This window comes from Vanessa tameamea, chromosome 21 (assembly GCF_037043105.1).
Source record: "Vanessa tameamea isolate UH-Manoa-2023 chromosome 21, ilVanTame1 primary haplotype, whole genome shotgun sequence".
In the NCBI taxonomy this organism is placed as follows: domain Eukaryota; kingdom Metazoa; phylum Arthropoda; class Insecta; order Lepidoptera; family Nymphalidae; genus Vanessa; species Vanessa tameamea.
Window position 1 is genome coordinate 9,291,156 of NC_087329.1, and position 19,710 is coordinate 9,310,865.

The following is a 19,710-nucleotide window of genomic DNA, read 5'->3' on the forward strand; positions in this document are numbered from 1 at the left end:
TATCGACTTCAATTACAAAATAGAAAAACTAGCGTCGTGTGTATGGCGCTTTAATTAATGTAATATTAAACCAAACCCATTAACTCTTTCTCGGCCGAAACTTCGCTAACTAGAACCTAATTACTCAGTTAAACTTTTGTTAATTGTCGATCGCTAATGACACATTGGATTTAAACGTCAGTACTTAGCAAATAGTATGTTCTACATTAATTTACGAATATTTAATAATCTTAATAACCTATAAAACTCCCACAGCTGGACAAACGCGACAAAATCTTATTTATAAGTAATGTTTTAATTTAATCCTATTATTTTATCTCCACAGACTCGTATTCATGTTTTGCAGGCTTTTGACTTGTAATGTTTGTTTGATGTCCGAAAATCCACAACAGCGCGATTTTTAAGACATTTTCTGCCTCGCACAAACACTCTGTGGAATCAGTTTTCGCCGGCGGTTTTTCATAACCGATTCGACTTGGAAACCTTCAAGAAAAGAGCGTACTCCTCCGTTAAAGGTCGGCATCGCACCTGCAAGTCCCCCGGTGATGCAGATGTCCATGGGCGGTGGGGTGGGAGGCGGTGTTCATAGGAGTCACTTTCCATCAGGTGAGCCTCCTGTTCGTTTGCATAAAAAAATATGACAAAAAAAAATAGTTGTTTTCGGTCAATAGTTCTTATTCAGTGGAAGAAGTGAGAGGGAGGGAGAAGGAGAACTAATTCAGTCTTGCTAATTATGCTTTGCAAGACAAAGCATAATTACTTGCACTTTCTCTAGGCATATGGAGTTGAAATTTTACACGTAGTTTCGGGTCCGATGTCAATACACCTTTTTATGAATCATGACTTGATCATTGAGGATCTCCTCGGCAGCCAACAGCAGAGATACGCAACTTTGTATAAAAGGTTGTTTTTAAAAATGGGTATTTTCCTGTTGATTTATTCGAGTTTTTATCCGTCTAGTTAATTACAACAGATACAACAACAAAAAAAAACAACCAATTTCAAAAGTTTATTTCAAAGATAGCACATTATATTTTATGGCAAATATTGAAAGATTACGAAAGATCGCGATTAAAATGTTCATTTTCTGTTATTTTTCTGATGCCTCAGTGGATTCAGCATATCTGAAAACAGAAGTTATAGTTTGATAAATATGTCATGTATTTTAATAAAATTGTGTTACCAAATTCTCAAAAAAATCCGTTTCTTAAAACATACAAATATAATTTTTCTCGTTTTAATTTTGACTATATAAGTATTAGCATTTATTATATGATTAGTAGTACTAGTATAAGTCACGTCAAATAATCATTTTATAAACAGAATTAATATTTACCGAACTATTCTGTCAAGAAACTGTCACTATTCGCGACGAATTATTTAGTAGATTCGTACATAACCCAATTATTTAAAAGTTTTATAACTAAAATTGTAAATAACGAATACTGGATTACTACCTTTATACTGCCATATATATAACATATATAATATATAACAGTTTGTATGTTCGAACGTGCTGATCTGTGGATGTACCGAGCCGGTTTAAAAATATTTTGACCAGATAGTCCATTAATTACAAAATGTTTTCCGGTAATAGACATAACATCACACTACGACTTACAGGGACGGAGCAGTCGCGTTTAACGAGGTCTGACAACGAGCAGATTGTCAAGTAACATAATTATCATAACGAACCTTTCCTTGGAGCGTCGGAGAGCAAGCCTATAGATGCGCCTGAGCTCCAGCAGCGCTCTCATGATGACGACCAGCTGCTGCTCGAAGTCGTCACTGCGCACGTCCAGCGCCAGTCCCTTCTGCTTGCAAATCTTCACGTAGAGGCTCCAGATGGCGGATCGGACGTGGCAGAGTTCGACTTGCTTTTTCGCGGCGGTTTCCTTCAGACGATTGAGAGCCAACTCCCATTTTATCACACGGTTGCGGACGTTGTCGTACCGCCACTGAAAATATGCAACTGACTTATTGCCCGCTGCCGCAGTCGGATAGTTGGCCGTGGTATGAGAACTTCATACGTTGCTTACGTAAATACACCATATAGTAAATTATTTGATGCATCGATTACCCTGAGATCGGCGAGAGTGTTGTTAAGCCCCATTATGAAAAGTTTCTTCTCTTCGGTGAGTGCTGCGATTTCTTGACGCGCCGTTTCAAGCATTTCTAGATCCCGCTCTTGACGTTCCGCGAGCGTGCTTTTAGCTGCAGCTGAAGGACATGAATAATTCATTTTCAATGTACACGGTAATTTAGGTAATGCTAAATAAAAAAAAAAAATTCCAAAATATTCAGACATGTATTTCAGACTAAAAGAACTGTTTATTTTTATTTTTAGTAGATATTAAATTATTACATAAATAAATTGCTCACTACTTCGTAAACAATAAGAAATGATCTCGTGAGGCGTCTAGTGTGCTAATGTAATTTTTATTTTTACCTAATGCTTCATATCGGTTGAGAACATCCAAAGGTTGCTTAAATTCGGGATAATTATGCACGACCGACATCAGGTAGTCCTAAAAAACGTTAGGGATATCAATTACTAAAATGTTGTAAAATTTTATATGTATATCTATATCTCATTGTCTCTGATTAGTCATTTTTGACAGTACGCCAGAAGGCTATGTTAGAGTAATGTACACCAGGGTCTTTGCCTAGAGAATCTGTAAAAAATGATTAGTATACAATGTACCTGTGACGTCAATGCATTAAATGAGACCGCTTATAACATAAGGCGTTTTAAGACAAAAAACAAAAAAAAAACAATCACATACATTCATTAACTTAAGTCACAGAATATATTTTTTTAATTTTATTAATTCACAACATCCTATAACATCATCACAGATATTGTTACATAAATACTAGGGGATTTTACTTATGGCCAAAATAAGTCAAAAGTTGCTGTTTTGGAAGGTTTTTGGACTAATTTTGCAATTGGTTTATTACTCTGTTTTATTTCCGTGTGAATTATTTGTTCCTTGCCTATTCTACCGCTAAACTCAGTATTGTGGTGTTCCGGTTTGAAGGGTGAGTGAACCAGTGTAACTACAGGCACAATGGACGTAACATCTTAGTTCCCAAGCTTGGTGGCGCATTGGTGATGTAAGGAATGGTTAATATTTCTTACAACACCATTGTCTATGAGCGATTGTGACCACTTACAATCAGGTGGCCCATTTGCTCGTCCGCCTACCGATATCATAAAAAAAAGTTCGAGGATTCTTAGATTAACGAGTACTAATCGTCGTTTCATTTAATGTGATAACGTCGGCGTCACTCTGTATATTATAATAATTATAGATAAAGTATAATTAGTACTAAGACAAGACAGTAAACGTTATAGAGAAAAAATAAAAAAAATATATATGCTCAATCAGTAAATACACTTTTGTTAAATTGCATACTGTCAAAACTTTACGAGTTTAGTCAAATCGGTGCCTTACGAAAGACCCGTTCTCGTACCTCGTAGATCGTGTAGTCATGAACTTGTTTTTCCATGAGCTGTTTAACTTCTTCCATCTCCGCAACTCGCTGTCTCATGGCTTCTGTCTCTCTGGTTTTACGTTCTAACACTTCGTTGTCAGCTGCCATTTTACGCTCCGCCCGATCGCGTTTCTCTTGATTTTCTCTTATAAACTGTTCAAAACGTTTCGAGATAAATAAAAAAATATATAAATTTTGAATAATTATATCTTTTAAATAATAATTTAACAGCAAACAGTGTATACAAAGAAAACAGAGTAATCAAAGAAACCTTGTTGAAGCTGATAAAAGAATCTTTCAAAAGCATCTCTTTTTCGCGAAGGTCTTGCCACTTCGCGTCCATTGTATTTCTGTTAGCTTCTTCCTCACTTCGTTTAAGTGCGAGTTTTTCGTCCGCCTCCATAAGGTCTCTCCGAGCTTGTTCCATCAATACTTGTGGAGTAGGTCGAGCTACGTCCCATTTTGGATATTTTCTAACGAAAATATTGTACTCAAAAATTTGAAATTTTACTAAGTCATTGATAAATAATGGAAATACGCTCAACAATTAATATTATTAATACTTATAAAATTGAGGGTATTTTAGGGTATATTCTATTACATACATAGCTAATTGATATAACATTATATTAGCCGTTGAAATAGACACTTTTATAAGCCGAAAAAATCTTACTTCACCATTCGAGATGTTTCCATCAAAGACTTGTAATATTCTGCCGTCGATTCCACGGGTGGACCATGTGGGATTACTATAGGGGCTAAATCCTTTAAAGATTTCTTCATTGTAAAATCTAAAATTGTCGTTATTGATAAATAAATAAATAAAAACTTGTATTCAAAGATATTTATTCAATACCGTACAAATAACAACCGTTGCTACCACAGTTGTTAAGCAGTTTAATTATCAATTTCCCAAAGATAATAAGCTTTGTAATTTTTTTTAAAGTATTAATTTAACTAATTTATTTTTAAAGAGTATTAACTTCCTACAGATACTATTGTAAGTCCTATAAGCGAGATTCGACGCAAAGTAACGATTCTTTTAACATTTAGAATCCTTAAGCAACATGATACTCAAACTTTGTTTTTAATGACTAATAACGCAAATATGAACGTTTAAAATAAACAAAAATTTGTTGGATTTATGTTTTTTGAGAATTGGCTTTGATAGCAAGTCATATTTATTCATTGTGTAACGTCGTGTATGTCAAACTTTATTATATCAGCAATCCAGTCAGCTCCAGTGAAGTGTCAAAGTCAATAGAGCGGTTGACCATAGCTATATTTTGAGGTTACAAGATTATTTTGATTCATATTTACTCATACAACTTTTTAAGAAACAAGTGTATTTCTAAAACATTGCAGTCATTATATTTATAAACATTTCGTCTCAAAGAAAAATGGAGTTTAATGTCACTTTTATAACCGGTCTAGGTTGCGGTATTTGCATCGGTTTATCGCTATTTGCTTTAAAAAAATACCTTGGAATGTTTTCTGACACCAGTAAAGCTATAAAAAAGGTAATCGTACTCATTTAAGTTATATTATAAACTGTTTTTATTTAATATAAATAACGAACAGTACCTATAAATACATTTTTGTACTTTCAACAAAAAAAAAGTGTTTTAACATAAGTTACTGATCTTTATCTTACTGATATTTTATCTGATTGGATTTGTATCAAACTGACAATTTCATGATGTAAGTTTCATAACATTGTTTAATCATTGGCACTGCAATTACATCAATATTTTTTCTAGATTGATTTTCGTATCACTAATTTAAAATATATTACCCAAATAATTTTAACTAACATGTACATTTTGTACTTAATAATTAACATTTCTATAAATCTCAATTAATTTAATTTACTACCACAATAATTATATTTTAAAATTTTCAGTTTGCATCAAACTCTGAATACAAACTAGTATTAGTTGTAAGAACAGATTTAAACATGGGTAAAGGGAAAATAGCCGCACAGTGCGGTCATGCAGCTGTTGGAGCCTACGAAAAAGCATTAAAAAGGGATCCAGACGGTTTAAAACTATGGCGATTGACTGGCCAGGCAAAAATTGCACTTAAAACAGACTCAGTAGATGAAATTAAGCAAATAGCTGATAATGCAAAGAAGATGGGCCTAGTCACATCATTAATAAGAGACGCAGGCAGAACTCAAATTGCACCAAACTCCATCACTGTTCTCGGTGTGGGTCCTGCACCAAAGGATGTTATTGATAAAGTTACTGGACATTTAAAATTGTTGTAAATATATACCTAAATAATAATACAGTTTAATTATTTATTACACTTAGTAACTAATTTTAAGATTTCTGTTCAAAATCATATAAGCTTACCTTAACTCAAACTTAAAGTGCATTAAAATATTAATTAAAGTAAACAAATAAAGATCTCTAAAAGAGTTTAGTTTATCCAACCATACAAAATATGTGGTAGAATTCCGACTGATGTGCTGGTTTATTTACTATATTTTTCTTCCTCACTGAGTGTATTATAAACTCAAATTAAGCACATGAGTTTAAGATATTTGTCTGATTTGAACCTGCCAAACCTATCACCTAAAAAATTAAAAATAAACTATGAATAATGTGGGTGTTTTGTAATCTTTGTGATGTCCCTGAGTAGTGAGTGAGAGGGAATGAGTTCCCTTTCTAAATTTTTAAGTTTTACTTATGATAAGAATTATGGCAACACTTAAGGTAGAACTGTTAACATTTTTATATAGAAATAAACATAAAAAAGGATTGTCATACTTGCAAGTACATCATAAATAAAGTGAATCAAAATATTACTACCTCCGTGGTCAGGTAGTGTGTACACCGGTTTTCATGGGTATGCCACTCTGAGGTCCCGGGTTCGATACCCGGCCTAGTCAATGTAGAAAAAGTTCATTAGTTTTCTATGTTATCTTGGGTCTGGGTGTTTGTGGTACCGTCGTTACTTCTGATTTTCCATAACACAAGTGCTTTAGCTACTTACATTGGGATCAGAGTAAGGTATGTGATGTCCAATATTTATTTATTTATATTTATTAAATATAGTACAACATAATACATATAATACATATATATATACATTTGTACGTATACATACATATGATATAGAATTATAATAAACACATCAGTGAAAGAAAGTATAAATAAAAACTCATTACTATAATAAAAATGTATTTTCTTAAATTCGAAAGTGAACAATTAAAATTGTAATACAAAAATGATTAAGGAAACGAAAATTGTATACTTATTATAACTTAACTTCTATATTATATTTTTATTCAATAAATAGTTTATTACTTTTTATAAAGCATGAAGGCACAATGATTTTCATTTATTGAACATTAAATTTAAAAGTTAAATTTTTTAACTTACTAAAACAAGCTTTTATTTAATCAACATCCACAGATTAATAAAATTTTGTTACTAGTGGAAAAAAATAAGTATGCAAATATCAAATCAATTGATTCAACGGAAATTATTTAAAAAATCATTTGCAATATCAGAATAATACTAAAAAGTGTAGTTAAATAAAAGCTTGAGTAAATACAATTCTATAAATTGACATAAATTCAATTGGAGACATATATCTTTTATAAGATTTGTAATAAAAGCACCGAAACCATTTTTGTTAGCACTCAGTATCAGTCATAATGTTTTGTCAGATTCGTTCTGTTTATGCATCATACAATTGTCTAACAGAAGTTTACAATATTTTATTGAAACACTGGTATTATAAATTCATACTATCCGTTATTCGTTATTACGTCTCTTTGACAATTATATTATTCGTAACCAAAACCTTTTTTAATATTAAAACCGGCCATTAGTAAAGAATTAAGCAGTAAATAAATACGACTACTAACAAGTAACAGTTGCAAACGTTTCCTTATCGTACAAGACATAATACATAACTTAACATACAAATGTCGTTTAGGGGGATGATTAGAAACAGTGCTGTCTCTTCATTCGAATGTAAAATCAACGATGACAAAAACAGATAAAACTGTACATCAACTAAACAATATATAATAGTCGGATATAAATTTTCTGCAGAAATAATAACTGGTTATTGTTTGAAATTGTAGGTCTTCTACAACAACATACCTGATTCCGTAGAAAAACATTAATACATTTGATGATTTATAAACTTTATCGGGTTACTATTATTAAGTTTCACTTGCATTTTTTAAATTAAATACTCATACATTTACCCTACTATCCGTAAGCAAAATAATGGTTTCTTGAATATGGTATCCCTTCATGTTATTTTTAAAACAAAAGCCTACTGAATGATATGAACAATTTCCGTTCGTTACATTCTTAACGGAGAATAGACAACTGAATGGTTTACTAATTAATCGAATCCATCTCACTAATCGGCCTGAGTTTATCGCCGTGGTTATTCGTTAGTTGAATAAATTATTCAGCCCACTAACGTATTCCTTATATTAAATGTAAAATAGGCGGGAAAACATTCGAATAACATTTGTTATTCGAATTTCACTACTGAGATTGCGTTTTCTATACTGGCCATTTTAAACTTTTTTATTGCATTTGACTGTGGATTCCAAATTTAAATTCAATGTAACTTTATGATATTTTTCAAGTTGTCATTTGTCCTTAACTTATATTTTAAAAAAAGAACGTTTTTTGCAACTGGCAATTATTTAAAGTCGCATTTTCAAATATGATATCCATTGTCGCGGCAACACAGTCCAAATAGCACGCAATATCAATGATGTCTAAGAAACTAATACCTAATTTAAATGTACTCGATATTTTGATTCGATGCTTTCGATCCAAAATTTATTATTCAAGAAGAGGCTCGGTGGACGAACAGATTGAAGACGATAAGTGAACCTGTTCACACATTGTCACAAATTGTTAAGAAAAAAATATTCTTTTGCATTCAGTTCGAAAAGATGGTCAGCAAAACAGAACTAAATGACGTAATTCTGAACGGAATTGCAGAATTACAGTTGTTATATACTATAAATGTCAATGATATATCTAAATATATATTTGTTTTGAATATATTCGGTTTCCAACCGAATGTTGACGTAATTTCAAAAAAAGAAAACTAACAAAAAATAAAATGGCACAATAAATTCTATTGCAAGATTTTTTTCATGATTTTACATAAAATCATATATTATATCAAAAAAAAATAATAACGAAAAGTCACTAAACGCCAATTCGAAAACTTAATATCAAATAAATCAATGACAATCGGAATGTATAAAGCAACATAATCTTGATAATTGTGAAGAAATATTTCTATAGCCGACTCCAATGGCTGGAGACAGGATAAGCACTAACTATGACCTTGAATTCACATGACATATGAATCCATGGTATCAATTATGATTTTGAATGTCGACAAACTATTAGAAATATAGTTAGTGTTGTATTAAAAATAACTTTTCAGTGCATAATAGAACAGACCACTATTATCACAGCTTGGAATATGAATTCTGTAAAAGGAGGTTTCTTTCTTTATCCCTTTGCCATTGGAGAATAGAACACACACCGGATGAACACCAGGTTGATCATCCTGACATAGAGATCGACCTCAAGAAATAAACTTCGCTCATTAGAGAGCCCCTCTAATGAGCGAAGGCTTATCAAATTTCACTATGGGATATCATATACATATATCACATTAACTCTAATCGACTATTTAAAAGTACGGACCGCGATATTAACTTATATCGGATATATGTTATTACACGTTGTCATAGTGAAAATTTGATTTAAGCCATTACACTGTCATTGTGCTGCCAACGGTCACGCGTCACGTGGCGTCGACAGCGTCACACTGATTCACCGAGCACGGTGTTCGGTTAAAAAAATACTTATGAATTAATTTGTAAAAACTTTAAAAATATTTTCTTATTTTAAACTTAAAATAACTCACTGCTCGTTCTCTTTCTTAATGGACTTTATGTTCTCTTTAATAGTTTTAAGTTCATTTATCGTTCTGGTGAGCTCGTCGACCGGTTGCTGCACGCTGCTTTTGATGGCTTTCACGTGTTCCATCATTTCGAGCATCACTTTAATGCCGGCCGTCGCCGTCCTCACACCGTAAATTTTCATCTGGGAAACATATTATTATCTTTCAATGTTAAATTTTACATCGAGGCAAACGAAAAAGTGACCACAAAACGCGGCAGGTTCACGACGTGACGCTATCAACGTGCTCACGATGACAGGATAACATTATTATAACGATCTCCTATTACGTATTGACGCTCGGCACTCACCTCGGGCAGCGTGACGACGGCGTCCTCGTCGGCGCGCTCGCGCTCGCGCAGCCGGCGCTTGGCGGGCGGCGCGAGGGGCGCGAGGGGCGCGGCGGGCGCGGGCGGCGCGGCGGGCGCGCGTCGCTTCCCGCCCGCCTGCTTCTCGTCGGCCAGCATGTCGCGGCGCGGGCACGAGCACACGCGCGCGCCCACCACGTGCCGGCCCAGCACGGCGCCGCTGCAACACGCGCCGGACGTGCGAATATATCATTATTAAGAATACATATTAAAGATATTTCTGATATTGTACTGTAAGCAAATATGTGCTCAGCAACGTTCGCGATCGGGAGCGTCAGCCGACTGACGGACGGGTGATATGGTATATTGTTTTAGGAATCCGACTGACATAAAAGCTCGCAGTCGGCATCGATCGATCTCGACACACAAATGGGGACTCACGAGACGTCCTCGAGGGTGAAGATGACGTCGATGGGGCGGCGGTTGATGCCGGTGGAGCAGCTGTTCTTGCACACGAACTGGAAGGCGTGCGCGGCGGGCGCGGCGAAGGCCACGAGCACGGAGTACCAGGAGTCGGCGCGCGGCGCGCTGCCGCAGTAGTGCACGCCCGCGCCGCCCGCCGCGCGCGCCGAGCGCAGCACGTTCTTCACCACGTGCGGCTCCGGCCGGAGCGCTGCGGGCGGAGGTTGGCGGTTTCGATCATAGAAATACACTCTGCTGTGCCGTTGAGTACCGGGTGCCGGTCCGGACGGGTGCGAGACTCACGCTGGTTGTAGGAGTCGTGCGAGTGTTGTATGCATCGCTCGACCCTCTTCTGCGCCTGCGCGGGCTCCGAGAACACGGTGGTGGCGCGCACGTACATCGGCTCGTTTGTGTCCCATTTGAAATTCACCGAGAAATTGCACTCCATGTTCACGTATATCCGATTCAGTCGATGGGAATACTGGAAAAAAAAAACAATTATTATAACATCCCAAATCCCAGTATTTCGACTCTAGATACTCGTGATTTACCGTACATTTTCATGCATACTATAAAAAATAGTTAACCTGTTTCCAATGGCAAGAGTTGAGGTATAAAACCAATGTTGACCTTGAATTGTCGTGACGTTATTGGTCGATATATAAATAATCTTAAAAAAATATATAATAAAAATATATAAATAATTTTGAAAATATTGCGTACGATTGAAGTCGATATAAATAGGAAATCGTATAAAATTATAAATTAAATTAAAATTTCTGTGGACTCAGCTAGTGACTGTTTTTCAGATTGATTTAATCTGAATATTGTAATGTGTTAATATTCAGTTTTCTCATCTCAACTCTGCCATTGGAATAGTATACAACAATGGATCCAACATGCAATAGGCGGAGCATGTAAACAGAAAATATAGATGATTTAATTAAATAATTTCAACTTAAAATTTCGTTACATTTTTACACACACACACACATTTGAACACAACAATACTGAGTACTGCTGTTTGGCGGTAGAATATCCGATGAGTGGGTGGTACCTACCCAGACGGCCTTGCACGAAGCCTTACCATCATTATACATAATAAACAATCATAATATAATGAAATTAATGAATAATGTGATGTACTAATCACATAAAATTATATATTAAAGTTTTCTTCTCAAGACTTTACCGAGCAATGTTTTAAATGATAGCAGTACAATGTTTAATGTTCCATTAGAGGCTAAGATGAATTGGCTTAATAGTAATTTGCACACCTACATCACAATTTATTCAAATCCTTAGGTTGACTGTTTCATTTAAGAATGCTCTAACTGAAATATTATAAAGAAAACAGTTTTACAATAAAATTAAAGATATTTTTAACCACATAGCTTTTAGTATTTTATTCATACATGTATATAAATTTGAGTATTTAAGTTTTTTTTATCTTTACAGTATTGAACAAAATGTAAATATACTAAAGTTTCAACGGAGAATAACTGACAAAAAACTCAGTAGTTAATATTTTGCATCGTTTTAAATACAATTACGCCAGTCAAAGACTATTCTATGATTAAAATTAAGTTCAAGAAACCAAACAGGTACTCAATGCTCGTTTATCATTCAAAAATCTTGTGTTGAGTAATACGCCTAATTATCATCGAAATTTAAATATATTATTAGGCTAAGTTAAAAACTCATCTCAATCTCATTTGCGTCTCCTCCATCCTACGTGATATTGGCGAAATAATCTTTACCCTGTCGGCACAACTGAAATCCACTTAACTAAGAATTGATTGAAAAACAATTGTGGAATCCTATTATATGAATTAATATTATTAATAATATCTTAAGCATTTTTACTCACCAAGTACTTCTGTTTTTGGGTATTTGATCCATCTATTTCAACAACGAAATTATGTATTCCATTAAAAACAGTCCTAGCAGGTGGTCCGATTGGCGTCTAAAATAAAAATAAAACATTATTTTGTATAAAACAGTAATGTACAAGTTATTGTTTACCAAAAGTGATCAGATAATCATATTATTTTGCTAAATGTATTTAAAACGAAGTGTTATAAACAAATCTTTCAATCGACCATGAGAAACCAACATAAGGGGACTCAACTCCAACTTGAACTTTTGCCTTGCTCTTTCTTACCGAGACCCAGATATCCTCTCCTGCCGATACGACTTTTCTTTCTTACCTCGGGTACAAATTGGAACATTCCTTTGTACTACGAGCTGGGGTGTGCGTTTACGTCAGAGATGATATCTGTTCTCGACGCCTCGGTAGCCTCGAAGAGCAGGACCTATCGATTATCTGGCTGCGTGTAGACTGCGACGACCATCCGCGAATCTACGCGTGCCTTTATAGGCCCCATAGCGGTAATGCCGAAACCGACCGACTGGTTGACCGAGGATTTGTTTAGTTTAAAAACTTTTCCATCTCTACCGATTTTTTTTATTTTTTGCCTCAAGGAAATTTAAATATATATTTTTTAATTGACACATTCCTCATCAATATAACCAACTTTTAACTTTCAACATTACAAATTCTACTACTGGATCAAATCTGACCCGTAGCACGGCAATGTTTGTAAAATTAAAGAACTTATGAAGGTCAAAGGCCGGCAACATACCTGCAAGACCCCCAGTGTTGCAGATGTCCATGGGGGGTCACTTTCCATCTGGTGAGCCTCCTGCTCGTATGCCACCTATCACATAAAGAAAAAATCCTATAATTATTTTTTAAATATTATGTGAACCGGTTAGCCTCACTGGTGGAACTAGGAAATCTTAGCCAATGATAGCAGGTTTGTACCCATGCACGCATCACAGAATGTTCACCTGCTCAATTTCTTTTTGCTTTGTACTTGTGGTAAAAGAAAGCATTGTGAGGAAACCAACTCTCATCGGTTTAATTTTGCCACATTTGTATCGAAAAACCAGCATTGGACAAGAATGGTGGAATAAGCTCTAAACTCTCTCCTCAAAAAGAGACAATAATAGGCTGTTACTTTTATATCATGTAAATTAACATTGTAATTACAAATTTTACACATTTAATATACCATATAGGGTATGGTATATTAACCCTTATTAACAACATAATTTTCTTTTATTCAGGATAAAACCAATAAGACACATAAAGAAAAAAAAAAAAAAAATTTTTAGCAACAAATTTACCATCATAAAGTTCATTAAGAAACAATGATTTAAAATGGAAGCGGAAAATAAAAAAGGGAATCTGTCATCTATTATTATCTACTATACAAAACAAATACCCTTTGTTGTACAATACATTATAAAGAAAAATGTTATAAATAAACCTAGGCTAGTAGAATTAGTGCATGTGCAGACATACAGAGAGGAGTTTGTAACTGGCTCAAATCTAATAATAAAATTAAGGTAGCTGTGATCTTTTTATTTGTGTAAATTATGCAAAGTTAGACTTAAACAAAAAAGCAGATATTATGTTTACTTTAAACTGAACTGAGGATATATGGTGCAAAAAAAACATAACAGATTATATCATATTGAAGAATATTTTACTTATTATAAAAAATACTTTTCGTGTATTATAAATTTTAAAATAATATTATACTTACGGGTGAAATATCCACAACATCGCCAAACAAAAGAGTGTTGTGGATTTCGTCTCTGAAACAATAATATTACATTAATAAACAAAAACACAATAATATCAAATACATTTAAAGGCAAAAAATGTTTCAAAATACATGTAAATTGTCTATGATAAATGGTTCAGGAATCATGCAAGAATTTTTTTTTTTTTTTTAAGAAAGCTGTAGAGTAATCTTTCCTTCTGGTGGTAAGTGGTCACTGCTAATGCAAGTAGTAAAAACTAGAAGAATGCAAATAGTAAAAACCTTGCAGTATTTTTTTTTTCTGTATTGTAGTGGCTCACTTACTTTGCAACACAACATGGAAATATTTATGCTGAGCATTGGAATTAATGACAACTGGGTGATAGCCAATTATAACAGCCTGCACAAAGCCTCATCACTGACAAATGAGTGTCCAATGAATGTTATGTTTGTAGGTTCAATTATATATTATGAAAATTATTTATTTATCTAGTTAAATATATGATGATGAACTCCAAGTCTTAATATTATGTTATATAAAGTAAGATGTAGCTAATCTTATCTAAACCCATTGAGTTAATTATATAGTTATAAATAACAGTAATCATATTACAATAATATGCTATGTTTTATGGACATATATTTCATAGATAATATTCATGTACCTTGAATGATTTTGGAAGTTTTCTAAACTTAGTAAAATAATAGAATTAATAACAAATTCTTATTCTGCAATTAGGCACACTGCTGATAGCTGAAAGAAATTAAATTAATGTGACCAATTGATTAAAAAAAAAAATAACTTACAAGATAATGGATGAAGGGATACTGTCATCCATCATTTTGGTTTAAAGCACTTATCTGAAAATAATATGTTTACTATTAGTTTGATCAGTTGAAGTTAAATTTAATTATTAGATATTTTTTTTAAACAACAAATAGAACATTATTTAAAAATAATTATAAAATTGACAGTACTTTATATTTACTGACTTTTTACAATTTATTATAAAAACATGAATTTACATTTGAAATTATAGTTAAACTGATATTTGTTTTAAACTGAGTTAACGCGTATATTAACTTTGTACATATATAATTTTAATCACATCATAGTTTCTTACAAGTTATTTTATAATAAAACTTATAGCTCATTCTTTACTGTATGAAACGAATATTGTGAAATTGACAAGCTTGTTAGGGAGGTTTTTAACACGTGCAAATTAACTGTAATAAATATTTACCTATAATAAAATAATAACTGTTTATAAACTTCAATTTGAATTCACAACAACTTAGACGAAAAACTTAAATGTTAACTTAATAATAGAATAAACTCATGTCAACTGAAAACACAATGGCCACCGGCTCAACCAGCTAGCTAGCTAGTATAAGTGTATTATCTATGGGCTCAACAGATCATTATAAACTAAACGTAAACGCCAAACGATAAGTCGGTAAATTAAAAATAGCAAAATAGAAGTCAGTGAAAACAACTCGACCGACGCAGAAGAGCACAGACAAATAATTAAAAATACAAATTACAATTCAAAAATTAAAGAGTAATGTTGCCATATCAAAAACCATATTCGGCGCCCAACAACATAATATCAAAATACCACTAGATTCAAAGCTAGCTGCCTGCACTACCTCGTTGTTATTATTATTATTTTTTCTATGTGCCCTATGTATACAGTAAAATTTAAAATATTTTAAAAAGTAGACAATTCTTATTTACAATATTTAACATATTATCCTAAACAGCACCCATTGTGGAAGATATGTTTGCATTATTTTGTTAACTTACTTTAAGCCTAGATAATTAATTATTTTTCTAAATAAGAACATTCCTATGACAGAATAATTAAATTTTAGAAAAAAAAATATATTTGATTAAAAATGTTCATAATCAAAATATAAAATATATATATATTTAACATATACAAAAAAGTCTTGTTCAGGCATAACTTTTCACTTGCGGTCGGTAGTCATATTTTAGCTTTGTATTAGTTTGGCAAAATGGGCTGTTTCGATTATGATAAAATCTTATCGAAAGTGATACTTTTTTAAGCATATACTGTTTAAAATTCACATATATTTTGATGTAGAGTTTTTACTAAACTGTTTGTAATCGTTTTGTTTATGCAAGCAATATAAAGTTACTCAAAATATTTCACTAAATAATAACAGACTCATAAATCCGTATGCATACCTTTAAATTACTTAATTATGTTAGCTAAAAGTAAAGAGACATATTTTTTATATCGTTACATAATATTTTTTATTGCACCTAACTTTATTGTGTATCACACTATTGTACTCCATATAGTATAGTATTACCACAATAAAAAAAGTTGAAAAGAAAAAAATATACGAACTCCGCTTCACTTGTGTTTTTTTCTAATTTTACTGTCACCTAACAGATAATTTAGTGCATATTTTGTATGCAACAGTTATTTTGACTCAATATTGTGCTTTATTATGAACCAATACATTACAAAGAAAGCTTCAAGTGATTCTATTAACTAAAATCAATAACAATCAGTGTCCAACAAAGGTACGCTTATGTTTGCTTTTGCTGAGCATATAACCTGTATATATTGCTAGCGTCCGGTTGGCGTCTGTCATATTTAACACGAAACAGTTTATTAGATCTTATTTTGTTGTTATGTCGATGTGAAAACGTATGTTTTGGCTGTTACGAATGGTGCGTTTATAAAAGCATTATTATTTTAGTGACCAAGATGAACTATGAGGCGGAAAGGGCAATGAATCAAAAGCGGTTGCGGATGGAGGGTGAACCGGGACACGGCGTTGTCCAAGGAAATGGATTGCCGCTTAATTATATAGGTAAGTTGTTATGAAGTATTTTTTTCGCGGGAAAAGCATTTAGTTGTACATACTTACATTGTTCTATATTGTTGTAGATAATGGTCACCAAATACCTTACCAGCCGTATGCCGGTGCGTACAATACGCATTATCCGCCGCCCGAAGCGTTTGCCGCGTATGGGCCTCCGCCCCCGGGGGGTTATGCTCCACAAAACCTGTCGTACGCGCCGCCAGCACATCAAAATTATGCGCATCATCAGAGTTTCCCGCCACAACAACCGACCCAGGCACAGCTTCATATGGCACAATCACATATGGGTAATTTTCTACTAAGAAAATAAAAATCTTTGTTTACATAAAATTTAGTATTGACAAATTATTGCAATATTTATGCTGAGGTAGTGTACATAAGTTAACTAAAGTATATTTAGATAAACAATATAAAAAAGGAAACTAGTTGAGCATTAAACAATAACAAATGGTTTGTTTCAATGATAGTGTAAGATACTGAAATAGATGATTAAAAAAAAAGTTGTCTATATATATTTTTTCTATTTCCTTATTTGATCTTCTGTCTAGTATAATAAAGATTAGAGTAAACAAAAAAATATAATTAACAAACATTACCTGACACCATACATTGAATTCTTATACTGTCAATAGTTCAAAATTGTTAACTCATTTATATATAGCATTATAGTTTATTTTTTAATTGTATAACTGCAATCTATGGTTGTAAGAAATAACTAAAGCTGAGTGTATTATGATTTTTGTATTTAAAAAATAATATAGCAGTGCACTGTAAAGGTCAGCAATAAAGTTAAACACTAATTACTTAGTACTGCATGCAAAATTCATCAATTTTGGATATTTCAGTCCAAGGGTATGGTGCTGATGTTGGTGTACACAAACCAACATGGCCGCCTCAGCCACATCTCTTACCACCACTTGATACACAAAAGCCGCTTGATATAAAACACCTTAAGCCAGAAATCAAATTGGAACCATCCGATATACAGAAACGACCTCACCCAGAAGCTGATATGATGGTGCGTATTTCTGCAATATATTTGACCTTCTAAGAGGTTCTTTTAAGTGATTTGCTATTTTATAGTATATGTTGTGATTGTAAACAGAAAAAAAAAAAACTGTACTATACACAATTCCAAAATTATTTATATTGATTAATAAAATCCCTGTGATTATTCCTGCATATACAATAATAATAAGTATTCAAAATTATTGCTTTTCTTATAACCAAAAATATTTGTGTGAATATTGTATGAAATAAAATACTTTTTCAGGCGAGTGATCTAGAACAGCCAAAAATCAAGATCAAGACAGATATATTTAAGCCAGATGATCTGGCACACAGACCTGAAATTGATAAACCTCGGGGTGAGATTTTTTTACAATAATTCTAGCTGAATATATGTTTTTCTAATTATATACTCCAATCAACTACTTTATCTGATTGAAAAAAATCTAATTTACATTACATACACTAGCTATTTATTGAGAAAGGTTACACGCTGTGACCACAGCTATCGCTGGGGATAGCGGTAGTCTTTAACATAGTAATAAGTAACTCTAATTGGGTTGATTGTTGATGAAATTGTGAATCATTTCAATAAATAAGTCTAAAGGGCCATATACATCACACTATTGTCTTCTCCATACAGCTATATAACACCAGTGATTATCAAACCACATTACTCCATGCAATTGACCAGTAGCTCTGATATATTATGTACTACGAGCAGTGTTTGTTATTAAATCTCTAGATATGTTACATATAACACAATTCAACTGTACTACTTTCATATACCAACTTTTTAATTTTACTTCTAAAGTTCCAATATCAAATTCGCCGAAATTCAAAACTGCCATTTCTGATCAATTCAATTTTGAGTTACTCCTCTTGTTTGTTGTAATAGACTATATATATAAAGTTTAACTACCAAATTATAATTATACTATATAATTAATTATATTTATTATATATTTCAGATGCGACAATAAAGCCTCTGGATATTGGAAAATCTCTAGAACCATCTAAAGGTACGTAATCGTTGTTAAGGATTTTTTTTTAGTATTATATAGTATATGTGCGCGATCAGAATGGGTTCCGACGCTTGCACGCAGATTCGTGGCCGGCGGTACCTCACTTGTTAGTTAAGAACAAACATCATAACACACACATACATATAATATACATACATTATAACACTCCCCTTTTTTGTTTTGACATTTGAGCTGAGAACTTGGTTCTATTCAATATCATAGCGCGCAATCTGTAGGAGCATTTTTGATACTAATTAGTCAACTATGTGTATTATATTGGTGGCGCATTGACGACATACGGGTGTCGGATGCCAATGTACATCATGTGCTTGCCCGCCTATTATATCATAAAAAAATAAATAAACAACGGTTCTCCTATTTGCCTCTCGCTCACACGATACTGCCTTCTACAGTCACGCGAACACGCGCCTGTATGGACAGCAAAAAATGTTTATGCAATAATTATTTGTTTTGACTTTAGAGAATTTATAGCAATGGTCTGAATAGGTTTCACTTTATGAATTAAACAAAAATCATAATTCCATCTCATCTCATCATCATCACATCATCTCATGGATTCCATATCAAAGTTGTTTATTTATCTTTAAACCTGTGATTATTATGTATTTTGCAAGCAATTATTTGTCTGATAAATGTTTTGTATTGTATATTTAACTGTAATAAATGTAATTTATAATTATGTATTTGTTTCAGAAGACATCCAAACAGGCCGACTAGATGTGGACAAACCAATAGGTAAGAAACCAATACATACAATTCATATACATCCTATTAATATTATAAATACGAAAGCGAGTTTTGTTTGTTTGTTAAGCTTTCAAGTCTTACTTACATTAAGATATATTGCATACACCTTGTCTGGGTTGCAGAAAATATATATAGCCATCTGTAGTTAGAATGACTCGACCACTTACGTTGAGTAATTACAAGTAGTTGAGTATAT

General features: G+C 33.0%; 3 protein-coding genes across 4 annotated transcripts; 1 reads left to right on the top strand and 2 right to left on the bottom strand.

Annotated features, from left to right (window-relative positions):
* Positions 1-1,051: 1,051 nt before the first annotated feature.
* On the bottom strand, positions 1,052-4,393 carry LOC113395505 (coiled-coil domain-containing protein 42 homolog). Its single transcript, XM_026633092.2, has 7 exons — positions 4,172-4,393; positions 3,770-3,971; positions 3,478-3,651; positions 2,450-2,528; positions 2,081-2,220; positions 1,696-1,958; positions 1,052-1,124 (listed from the first exon to the last, which is right to left on the bottom strand). The coding sequence occupies exons 1-7, from the start codon at positions 4,279-4,281 to the stop codon at positions 1,091-1,093; spliced, it is 1,002 nt and encodes a 333-aa protein (XP_026488877.2). The 5' UTR covers positions 4,282-4,393; the 3' UTR covers positions 1,052-1,090.
* A 331-nt stretch (positions 4,394-4,724) lies between these two features.
* On the top strand, positions 4,725-5,786 carry LOC113395476 (peptidyl-tRNA hydrolase 2, mitochondrial-like). Its single transcript, XM_026633060.2, has 2 exons — positions 4,725-5,018; positions 5,402-5,786. Exons 1-2 carry the CDS (start codon positions 4,899-4,901, stop codon positions 5,765-5,767), a joined length of 486 nt encoding a protein of 161 aa, XP_026488845.1. The 5' UTR covers positions 4,725-4,898; the 3' UTR covers positions 5,768-5,786.
* An 883-nt stretch (positions 5,787-6,669) lies between these two features.
* Positions 6,670-15,366, bottom strand: LOC113395591 (cellular tumor antigen p53). 2 transcript variants are annotated; one of them, XM_064218299.1, is made up of 9 exons: positions 15,096-15,366; positions 14,659-14,712; positions 13,852-13,903; positions 12,883-12,957; positions 12,108-12,203; positions 10,541-10,718; positions 10,217-10,448; positions 9,779-9,995; positions 6,670-9,611 (listed from the first exon to the last, which is right to left on the bottom strand). In XM_064218299.1, exons 2-9 carry the CDS (start codon positions 14,691-14,693, stop codon positions 9,429-9,431), a joined length of 1,068 nt encoding a protein of 355 aa, XP_064074369.1. In that variant the 5' UTR covers positions 14,694-14,712; positions 15,096-15,366; the 3' UTR covers positions 6,670-9,428. The 2 variants fall into 2 exon arrangements, with proteins under 2 accessions (XP_064074369.1, XP_064074370.1); XM_064218300.1 differs by lacking the exon at positions 12,883-12,957.
* Positions 15,367-19,710: the final 4,344 nt, after the last annotated feature.

Bases quoted from the DNA above. Each gene is read 5' to 3' on its own strand.
- LOC113395505 (XM_026633092.2), bottom strand. From the start codon at position 4,281: ATGAAGAAATCTTTAAAGGATTTAGCCCCTATAGTAATCCCACATGGT. The intron at 3,972-4,171 runs GTAAGATTTTTT...TATTTTCGTTAG, and splicing joins GAAACATCTCGAATGGTGAA to AAAATATCCAAAATGGGACG. The intron at 2,221-2,449 runs GTAAAAATAAAA...CATGTCCTTCAG, and splicing joins CAACCGATATGAAGCATTAG to CTGCAGCTAAAAGCACGCTC.
- LOC113395476 (XM_026633060.2), top strand. From the start codon at position 4,899: ATGGAGTTTAATGTCACTTTTATAACCGGTCTAGGTTGCGGTATTTGC. The intron at 5,019-5,401 runs GTAATCGTACTC...TAAAATTTTCAG, and splicing joins CCAGTAAAGCTATAAAAAAG to TTTGCATCAAACTCTGAATA.
- LOC113395591 (XM_064218299.1), bottom strand. From the start codon at position 14,693: ATGATGGATGACAGTATCCCTTCATCCATTATCTT. The intron at 10,449-10,540 runs GTGAGTCTCGCA...CTCCGCCCGCAG, and splicing joins GCACGACTCCTACAACCAGC to CGCTCCGGCCGGAGCCGCAC. The intron at 9,612-9,778 runs GTGAGTGCCGAG...TATGTTTCCCAG, and splicing joins CCGTCGTCACGCTGCCCGAG to ATGAAAATTTACGGTGTGAG.